Here is an 11,165-nt window from a genome sequence, read left to right on the forward strand (position 1 = left end):
CTGGTGGGCCTCTAGCTGGGTTCACGATGGCCCTGGTGGGGCCTCTAGCTGGGTTCACGATGGCCCTGGTGGGGCCTCTAGCTGGGTTCACGATGGCCCTGGTGGGCCTCTAGCTGGGTTCACGATGGTCCTGGTGGGCCTCTAGCCGGGTTCACGATGGCCCTGGTGGGCCTCTAGCTGGGTTCATGATGGCCCTGGTGGGCCTCTAGCTGGGTTCACGATGGCCCTGGTGGGGCCACTAGCTGGGTTCACGATGGCCCTGGTGGGCCTCTATCTGGGTTCACGATGGCCCTGGGGAGGCCTCTAGCCGGGTTCACGATGGCCCTGATGGGCCTCTAGCTGGGCTCACGATGGCCCTGGTGGGCCTCTAGCCGGGTTCACGATGGCCCTGGTGGGTCTCTAGCCGGGTTCACGATGGCCCTGATGGGCCTCTAGCTGGGTTCACGATGGCCCTGATGGGCCTCTAGCCGGGTTCACGATGGCCCTGATGGGCCTCTAGCTGGGTTCACAATGGCCCTGATGGGCCTCTAGCCGGGTTCACGATGGCCCTGGTGGGTCTCTAGCTGGGTTCACGATGGCCCTGGTGGGCCTCTAGCCGGGTTCACAATGGCCCTGGTGGGGCCTCTAGCTGGGTTCACGATGGCCCTGATGGGCCTCTAGCTGGGTTCACGATGGCCCTGGTGGGTCTCTAGCTGGGTTCACGATGGCCCTGGTGGGTCTCTAGCTGGGTTCACGATGGCCCTGATGGGCCTCTAGCCGGGTTCACGATGGCCCTGGTGGGCCTCTAGCCGGGTTCACGATGGCCCTGGTGGGTCTCTAGCCGGGTTCACGATGGCCCTGGTGGGCCTCTAGCCGGGTTCACAATGGCCCTGGTGGGGCCTCTAGCTGGGTTCACGATGGCCCTGATGGGCCTCTAGCTGGGTTCACGATGGCCCTGGTGGGTCTCTAGCTGGGTTCACGATGGCCCTGGTGGGTCTCTAGCTGGGTTCACGATGGCCCTGGTGGGTCTCTAGCTGGGTTCACGATGGCCCTGGTGGGTCTCTAGCTGGGTTCACGATGGCCCTGATGGGCCTCTAGCCGGGTTCACAATGGCCCTGGTGGGCCTCTAGCTGGGTTCACGATGGCCCTGGTGGGTCTCTAGCCGGGTTCACGATGGCCATGGTGGGCCTCTAGCCGGGTTCACAATGGCCCTGGTGGGGCCTCTAGCTGGGTTCACGATGGCCCTGATGGGCCTCTAGCTGGGTTCACGATGGCCCTGGTGGGTCTCTAGCTGGGTTCACGATGGCCCTGGTGGGTCTCTAACTGGGTTCACGATGGCCCTGATGGGCCTCTAGCCGGGTTCACGATGGCCCTGGTGGGCCTCTAGCCGGGTTCACGATGGCCCTGGTGGGTCTCTAGCCGGGTTCACGATGGCCCTGATGGGCCTCTAGCCGGGTTCACGATGGCCCTGATGGGCCTCTAGCCGGGTTCACGATGGCCCTGATGGGCCTCTAGCTGGGTTCACGATGGCCCTGGTGGGTCTCTAGCTGGGTTCACGATGGCCCTGGTGGGTCTCTAGCCGGGTTCACGATGGCCCTGGTGGGCCTCTAGCCGGGTTCACAATGGCCCTGGTGGGGCCTCTAGCTGGGTTCACGATGGCCCTGGTGGGCCTCTAGCCGGGTTCACGATGGCCCTGGTGGGTCTCTAGCCGGGTTCACGATGGCCCTGGTGGGCCTCTAGCCGGGTTCACAATGGCCCTGGTGGGCCTCTAGCCGGGTTCACGATGGCCCTGGTGGGCCTCTAGCCGGGTTCACAATGGCCCTGGTGGGGCTCTAGCTGGGTTCACGATGGCCCTGGTGGGCCTCTAGCTGGGTTCACGATGGCCCTGGTGGGCCTCTAGCTGGGTTCACGATGGCCCTGGTGGGCCTCTAGCCGGGTTCACAATGGCCCTGATGGGCCTCTAGCTGGGTTCACGATGGCCCTGGTGGGGCCTCTAGCTGGGTTCACGATGGCCCTGGTGGGCCTCTAGGCGGGTTCACGATGGCCCTGGTGGGGCTCTAGCTGGGTTCACGATGGCCCTGGTGGGCCTCTAGCTGGGTTCACGATGGCCCTGGTGGGCCTCTAGCCGGGTTCACGATGGCCCTGGTGGGGCCTCTAGCTGGGTTCACGATGGCCCTGGTGGGCCTCTAGCTGGGTTCACGATGGCCCTGGTGGGCCTCTAGCTGGGTTCACGATGGCCCTGGTAGGCCTCTAGCCGGGTTCACGATGGCCCTGGTGGGTCTCTAGCTGGGTTCACGATGGCCCTGGTGGGTCTCTAGCCGGGTTCACGATGGCCCTGGTGGGTCTCTAGCTGGGTTCACGATGGCCCTGGTGGGCCTCTAGCCGGGTTCACGATGGCCCTGGTGGGCCTCTAGCTGGGCTCACGATGGCCCTGGTGGGTCTCTAGCTGGGTTCATGATGGCCCTGGTGGGCCTCTAGCTGGGTTCATGATGGCCCTGGTGGGCCTCTAGCTGGGTTCACGATGGCCCTGGTGGGGCCTCTAGCTGGGTTCACGATGGCCCTGGTGGGCCTCTAGCTGGGTTCACGATGGTCCTGGTGGGCCTCTAGCCGGGTTCACGATGGCCCTGGTGGGCCTCTAGCTGGGTTCACGATGGCCCTGGTGGGTCTCTAGCCGGGTTCACGATGGCCCTGGTGGGGCCTCTAGCTGGGTTCACGATGGCCCTGGTGGGGCCTCTAGCTGGGTTCATGATGGCCCTGGTGGGCCTCTAGCTGGGTTCACGATGGCCCTGATGGGCCTCTAGCCGGGTTCACGATGGCCCTGGTGGGCCTCTAGCTGGGTTCACGATGGCCCTGGTGGGTCTCTAGCCGGGTTCACGATGGCCCTGGTGGGCCTCTAGCCGGGTTCACAATGGCCCTGGTGGGGCCCTCTAGCTGGGGTTCACGATGGCCCTGGTGGGCCTCTAGCCGGGTTCACGATGGCCCTGGTGGGCCTCTAGCCGGGTTCACGATGGCCCTGGTGGGGCTCTAGCTGGGTTCACGATGGCCCTGGTGGGCCTCTAGCTGGGTTCACGATGGCCCTGGTGGGTCTCTAGCTGGGTTCACGATGGCCCTGGTGGGCATCTAGCCGGGTTCACAATGGCCCTGGTGGGGCCTCTAGCTGGGTTCACGATGGCCCTGGTGGGCCTCTAGCCGGGTTCACGATGGCCCTGGTGGGCCTCTAGCCGGGTTCACGATGGCCCTGGTGGGGCTCTAGCTGGGTTCACGATGGCCCTGGTGGGCCTCTAGCTGGGTTCACGATGGCCTTGGTGGGCCTCTAGCCGGGTTCACAATGGCCCTGATGGGCCTCTAGCTGGGTTCACGATGGCCCTGGTGGGGCCTCTAGCTGGGTTCACGATGGCCCTGGTGGGCCTCTAGCCGGGTTCATGATGGCCCTGGTGGGCCTCTAGCCGGGTTCACGATGGCCCTGGTGGGGCTCTAGCTGGGTTCACGATGGCCCTGGTGGGCCTCTAGCTGGGTTCACGATGGCCCTGGTGGGCCTCTAGCCGGGTTCACGATGGCCCTGGTGGGGCCTCTAGCTGGGTTCACGATGGCCCTGGTGGGGCCTCTAGCTGGGTTCACGATGGCCCTGGTGGGCCTCTAGCCGGGTTCACGATGGCCCTGGTGGGCCTCTAGCTGGGTTCACGATGGCCCTGGTGGGGCCTCTAGCTGGGTTCACGATGGCCCTGGTGGGCCTCTAGCCGGGTTCACGATGGCCCTGGCGGGGCTCTAGCTGGGTTCACGATGGCCCTGGTGGGCCTCTAGCCGGGTTCACGATGGCCCTGGTGGGCCTCTAGCTAGGTTCACGATGGTCCTGGTGGGCCTCTATCTGGGTTCACGATGGCCCTGGTGGGCCTCTAGCCGGGTTCACAATGGCCCTGGTGGGCCTCTAGCTGGGTTCACGATGGCCCTGGTGGGCCTCTAGCCGGGTTCACGATGGCCCTGGTGGGCCTCTAGCCGGGTTCACGATGGCCCTGGTGGGCCTCTAGCTGGGTTCACAATGGCCCTGGTGGGCCTCTAGCTGGGCTCACAATGGCCCTGGTGGGGCCTCTAGCCGGGTTCATGATGGCCCTGGTGGGCCTCTAGCTGGGCTCACGATGGCCCTGGTGGGCCTCTAGCTGGGCTCACGATGGCCCTGGTGGGCCTCTAGCTGGGTTCATGATGGCCCTGGTGGGCCTCTAGCTGGGTTCACGATGGCCCTGGTGGGCCTCTAGCTGGGCTCACGATGGCCCTGGTGGGGCCTCTAGCTGGGTTCACAATGGCCCTGGTGGGCCTCTAGCTGGGCTCACGATGGCCCTGGTGGGCCTCTAGCTGGGTTCATGATGGCCCTGGTGGGGCCTCTAGCTGGGTTCATGATGGCCCTGGTGGGCCTCTAGCTGGGCTCACGATGGCCCTGGTGGGCCTCTAGCTGGGTTCATGATGGCCCTGGTGGGGCCTCTAGCTGGGTTCATGATGGCCCTGGTGGGCCTCTAGCTGGGCTCACGATGGCCCTGGTGGGCCTCTAGCTGGGTTCACGATGGCCCTGGTGGGGCTCTAGCTGGGTTCATGATGGCCCTGGTGGGCCTCTAGCTGGGTTCATGATGGCCCTGGTGGGCCTCTAGCTGGGTTCACGATGGCCCTGGTGGGGCTCTAGCTGGGTTCACGATGGCCCTGGTGGGCCTCTAGCTGGGTTCACGATGGCCCTGGTGGGGCTCTAGCTGGGTTCATGATGGCCCTGGTGGGCCTCTAGCTGGGTTCACGATGGCCCTGGTGGGGCTCTAGCTGGGTTCACGATGGCCCTGGTGGGCCTCTAGCTGGGTTCACGATGGCCCTGGTGGGGCTCTAGCTGGGTTCATGATGGCCCTGGTGGGCCTCTAGCTGGGTTCATGATGGCCCTGGTGGGCCTCTAGCTGGGTTCACGATGGCCCTGGTGGGGCTCTAGCTGGGTTCACGATGGCCCTGGTGGGCCTCTAGCTGGGTTCATGATGGCCCTGGTGGGCCTCTAGCTGGGCTCACGATGGCCCTGGTGGGCCTCTAGCTGGGTTCACGATGGCCCTGGTGGGGCCTCTATCTGGGTTCACGATGGCCCTGGTGGGCCTCTAGCTGGGTTCACGATGGCCCTGGTGGGCCTCTAGCTGGGTTCACGATGGCCCTGGTGGGCCTCTAGCTGGGCTCACGATGGCCCTGATGGGCCTCTAGCTGGGTTCACGATGGCCCTGGTGGGCCTCTAGCTGGGTTCACGATGGCCCTGGTGGGCCTCTAGCTGGGTTCACGATGGCCCTGGTGGGCCTCTAGCTGGGTTCACGATGGCCCTGGTGGGCCTCTAGCTGGGTTCACGATGGCCCTGGTGGGTCTCTAGCTGGGTTCACGATGGCCCTGGTGGGCCTCTAGCTGGGTTCACGATGGCCCTGGTGGGCCTCTATTTGGGTTCACGATGGCCCTGGTGGGTCTCTAGCTGGGTTCACGATGGCCCTGGTGGGCCTCTATTTGGGTTCACGATGGCCCTGAGGCAGTGTTCTCCATTACAAGGCCCGCACACCACTTGCGGCCCTCGTGCACCATCATCACCATCACCACCACCATCACCACCACCATCACCACCACCACCACCACCATCACCACCATCACCATCACCACCATCACCACCATCACCATCACCACCACCATCACCACCACCATCACCACCACCATCATCACCATCACCACCATCATCACCATCATCACCATCACCACCACCATCACCACCACTATCACCACCACCATCACCACCATCACCATCACCACCATCACCACCATCACCACCACCATCACCACCACCATCACCACCACCACCATCATCACCAACATCACCATCATCACCATCACCACCATCACCACCATCACCATCATCACCACCATCACCACCATCATCACCACCACCATCATCACCATCATCACCACCATCATCACCATCATCACCACCACCATCACCACCATCATCACCACCATCATCACCATCATCACCACCACCATCACCACCATCACCACCATCACCACCACCACCATCACCATCATCACCACCACCATCACCATCATCACCACCACCATCATCACCATCATCACCACCATCATCACCATCATCACCGCCACCATCGCCACCATCACCACCATCACCACCACCACCATCACCACCACCATCACCATCATCACCACCATCATCACCATCATCACCACCTCCATCACCACCATCACCACCATCGTCGTGGTGCTGCTGTCAGAGCCCCAATGGTTCCAAATGTTGTGGCGGTAATGGTGGTGGTGGTAGTGGTGGCGGTAATGGTGGTGGTAGTGGTGGCGGTAGTGGTGGCGGTAATGGTGGTGGTAGTGGCGGTAGTGGTGGCGGTAATGGTGGTGGTAGTGGCGGTGGTGGTGGTGGCAGTAGCGGTGGCGGCGGTGGTAGTGTTAGTGGTGGTGGTGGCGGTAGTGGTGGTGGTGGGGGTAGTGGCGGTAGTGGTGGTGGCAATAGTGGTGGTGGCAATAGTGGTGGTGGCAATAGTGGTGGTGGCGGTGGTGGTGGTGGTGATGGTGGCGGTAGTGGTGGTTGTGGTGGTGGTGGTGGTGGTGGTGGCGGTAGTGGTGGTTGTGGTGGTGGTAGTGGTGGTAGTGGTAGCGGTGATAGTGGTGGCGGCGGTAGTGGTGGTAGCGGTAGTGGTGGTGGTTGCGGTAGTGGTCGTGGTGGCGGTGACGGTAGTGGTGGTTGTGGTGGCGGTGGTGGTGGTGGTGGTGATGGTGGCGGTGGCGGTAGTGGTGGTTGTGGTGGTGGTTGTGGTGATGGCGGTGGTGGTGGCGGTAGTGGTGGTAGCGGTGGTAGTGGTAGCGGTGGTAGTGGTGGTGGCGGTGACGGTAGTGGTGGCGGCGGTAGTGGTGGTAGCGGTGGTAGTGGTAGCGGTAGTAGTGGTGGCAGCGGTAGTGGTGGTGGTTGCGCTGGTGGTGGCGGTAGCCTGCGACGGTGACGCACCGCGCACCGTGACGGTGCCGTTGACTGCGTTGCCCCCGGCGGCGTTGCGTGCCGAGCAGGTGTAGGTGCCTCCGTCCGACTCGCGCACCGCGGGGATCTCCAGCAGGGAGCCCGACTCGGAGAGACGCGCCGACGGCGGCAGCTCCCCGCCGGATCGCGACCACGACAGCCGCGGCACGGGGCTGGGTAACGAGGGGAACGGTGGGGAGTGGTGGTGCAGCGGTTAGCAAGCCCGGCGACTCCTCGCCCCCCCTTCTCCGGGTGCGAGTGGCCCGCTCACGATTATCCGATGAACACGGTTGGCTACGTATGGTGCGAAAGAAGTTCAACATACATACTGGCCATAGACTCAACACTGCCCATAGACTCAACACTGCCCATAGACTCAACACTACCCATAGACTCAACACTGCCCATAGACTCAACACTGCCCATAGACTCAACACTGCCCATAGGACTCAACACTGCCCATAGACTCAACACTGCCCATAGACTCAACATGCCCATAGGACTCAACACTGCCCATAGACTCAACACTGCCCATAGACTCAACACTGCCCATAGACTCAACACTGCCCATAGACTCAACACTGCCCATAGACTCAACACTGCCCATAGACTCAACACTGCCCATAGACTCAACACTGCCCATAGACTCAACACTGCCCATAGACTCAACACTGCCCATAGACTCAACACTGCCCATAGGACTCAACACTGCCCATACACTGCCCATAGACTCAAACTGCCCATACGACCTCAACACTGCCCAGAGACTCAACACTGCCGCATAGACTCAACACTGCCCTAGGACTCAACACTGCCCATAGACTCAACACTGCCCATAGACTCAACACTGCCCATAGACTCACACTGCCCATAGACTCAACACTGACCCATAGACTCACACTGCCATATACTCAACACTGCCCATAGACTCAACACTTGCCCATAGACTCAACAATGCCCAGAGACTCAACACTGGCCCATGACTCAACACTGCCATAGACTCAACACTGCCCATAGACTCACACTGCCCCGAGACTCAACACTGCCCATAGACTCAACACTGCCCATAGACTCAACACTGCCCATAGACTCAACACTGCCCATAGATCAAACACTGCCCATAGACTCAACACTGCCCATAGACTCAACACGCCCATAGGACTCAACACTGCCCATAGACTCAACTACTGCCCATAGACTCAACACTGCCCATAAGACTCAACACTGCCCATAGACTCAACACTGCCCATAGACTCAACACTGCCCATAGACTCAACACTGCCCATAGACCTCAACACTGCCCTAGACTCAACACTGCCCATAGGACTCAACACTGCCCATAGACTAACACTGCCCATAGACTCAACACTGCCCATAGAACTCAACACTGCCCATAGACTCAACACTGAAGCACTGCCCATAGACTCAACACTACCCATATACTCAACACTGCCCATAGACTCAACACTGCCCATAGACTCAACACTGCCCATAGACTCAACACTGCCCATAGACTCAACACTGCCCATAGACTCAACACTGCCCATAGACTCAACACTGCCCATAGACTCAACACTGCCCATAGACTCAACACTGCCCATAGACTCAACCTGCCCATAGACTCAACACTGCCCATAGACTCAACACTGCCCATAGACTCAACACTGCCCATAGACTCAACACTGCCCATAGACTCAACACTACCCATAGACTCAACACTACCCATAGACTCAACACTACCCATAGACTCAACACTGCCCATAGACTAACACTGCCCATAGATTCATCTTCTTGGTTCTTTCGGTAAGGAAGGAAATAATAAAAAAATAAAAATAAAACATAATAAAATAATTCTCACAACGTTTCTGCCACAACGCAAGCAGCCGTCCTCAGGTGAAGAACAGGTCTGTCGGAAAGACAGCGTCTGAATGAAAAAATGGTGGTGATGGTGGTGGTGAAGGTGGTGGTGGTGGTGGTGTTGGTGATGGTGGTGATGGTGTTGGTGATGGTGTTGGTGATGGTGGTGATGGTGTTGGTGATGGTGATGATGGTGGTGATGGTGTTGGTGATGGTGTTGGTGATGGTGGTGATGGTGTTGGTGATGGTGTTGGTGATGGTGGTGATGGTGTTGGTGATGGTGTTGGTGATGGTGGTGGTGATGGTGGTGGTGATGGTGGTGATGGTGTTGGTGATGTTGTTGGTGATGGTGGTGGTGATGGTGTTGATGATGGTGGTGAAGGTGGTGGTGATGGTGGTGACGGTGGTGGTGATGGTCGTGGTGATGGTGTTGGTGATGGTGTTGGTGATGGTGGTGATGGTGTTGGTGATGGTGGTGATGGTGTTGGTGATGGTGGCGTGTATTTCAGTGACTTACTTTCCCAGAGCAAAGCACTCGAGCCTGAGACTGTGTCCCTGAACGGCGATGATCTTGGAAGGGAATGTGGCTTCGATCCGTGGTTCGTACGCCCCCATCACTCCTGGACAACTCAACAACAACAACGACAACAACAATAACAAAAGCAACACCAATGACAACCAAAACAATAAGAATAAAAACAATAACAGCCATAGCAATAACAGCGCCAACAAAAACAATACAAAATCGACCGAAATAAAAAAAATAACAATAACAATGGAAGATCAAACGATCGCTAAAATCAATATCAAAAACAAAAACAATACACACTAACAATGGCAACCACAACAACCACAACAGCAATAACAATAAAAACAGCAATAACGACCAAACAATAATGACAACAAAAACAATAACAAAAATAGCAACTCCAATAACAATGGAAACAAAAACAACTAACAATAACAACAACAATGGCAACAACAACAATAGCGATAACGATGACTAAAACAATAAACACAGTAACAATGGCAACAAAAAAACTCGAATAACATCAACAATGGCAGCAACAAAAACCAACAACAACAAAACTCAACAGCACAATGTAAACAATAACAACTTGACAGTCAATGTTGAGAGTCACAACAGATGGTTGGGTTCAGACCACCGTCCCGTAATCAGATGACGACAGAGGTCGCAACCGGGTACCCGATACTCGTACCCTACCCGATACCCGGCTACCCGTACCCGGCCGGGTACGGGTAGCCGTTTGCGACCCTGGTGCGGCCGGGTACGGGTAGGCCGTGAGTCACTGGTGAGTAGCCGTTTGTCACTCATTTCGGGTAGAGTACGGGTAGGGAACGGCTACCCGTACCCGGCCGGGTACGGGTACGGGTACCCATTTGCGACCCTGGTGCGGCCGGGTACGGGCACGGGTAAGGAATCAAAACCCGTTTGCGACCTCTGGCTGACGAGCCACGTGCCCTCCCTTGAGAACCCTCCACCACCCGACGCGGTCAACGAGAAATCGAATTCTCACGCCGTTAACTATTTTGCGATGTGGCTACCTTTATTTTTAGCAAGTAATGCCCCACCGAGCTACATACGGCTTTGTTTCAGAAGCGAACTGACCATCACAGATAATAGCCCAGTGAAGTGGCTTAACATTTGGACATTAACATCTAGATGTGGACATTTACAGCGGCGGACACGTACTCGAGACGCGTGAAGTTGATGCTAAATGTGGGAGGGAAAAACCGAAGGGCCCGGGAGAAAAATCCACGCGACCACGTGGAGAGAGACACGCAAACTCCAAATATACAGCAGCAGCAGGCGTCAGGGTCGGGATCGAACCCACGACCTCCTGTACACCAGGCGAGGTAGTTAACATCTCCTAGCCACCGTGATGATGATGATGAGAGAGAGACACGCAAACTCCAAATATACAGCAGCAGGCGTCAGGGTCGGGATCGAACCCACGACCTCCTGTATACCAGGCGAGGTAGTTAACATCTCCTAGCCACCGTGATGATGATGATGAGAGAGAGACACGCAAACTCCAAATATACAGCAGCAGGCGTCAGGTCGGGATCGAACCCACGACCTCCTGTATACCAGGCGAGGTAGTTAACATCTCCTAGCCACCGTGGTAATGATGAGAGAGAGACACGCAAACTCCAAATATACAGCAGCAGGCGTCAGGGTCGAGATCGAACCCACGACCTCCTGTACACCAGGCGAGGTAGTTAACATCTCCTAGCCACCGTGATGATGATGATGAGAGAGAGACACGCAAACTCCAAATATACA

General features: G+C 58.8%; 1 protein-coding gene across 1 annotated transcript in view; it reads right to left on the reverse strand.

Moving 5' to 3' along the window:
- LOC133360133 (contactin-4-like) overlaps positions 1 to 11,165 on the reverse strand; it is a 55,355-nt gene that overhangs the window by 33,161 nt on the left and 11,029 nt on the right. Inside the window, 2 exon segments of the mRNA XM_061578719.1 lie at positions 6,992 to 7,173; positions 9,375 to 9,485. Of these exon segments, the coding sequence (XP_061434703.1) occupies positions 6,992 to 7,173; positions 9,375 to 9,485 (293 nt within the window).

Source organism: Lethenteron reissneri, chromosome 67 (assembly GCF_015708825.2).
Source record: "Lethenteron reissneri isolate LAM-NWPU_2019-01 chromosome 67, ASM1570882v1, whole genome shotgun sequence".
Classification (NCBI taxonomy): Eukaryota; Metazoa; Chordata; class Hyperoartia; order Petromyzontiformes; family Petromyzontidae; genus Lethenteron; species Lethenteron reissneri.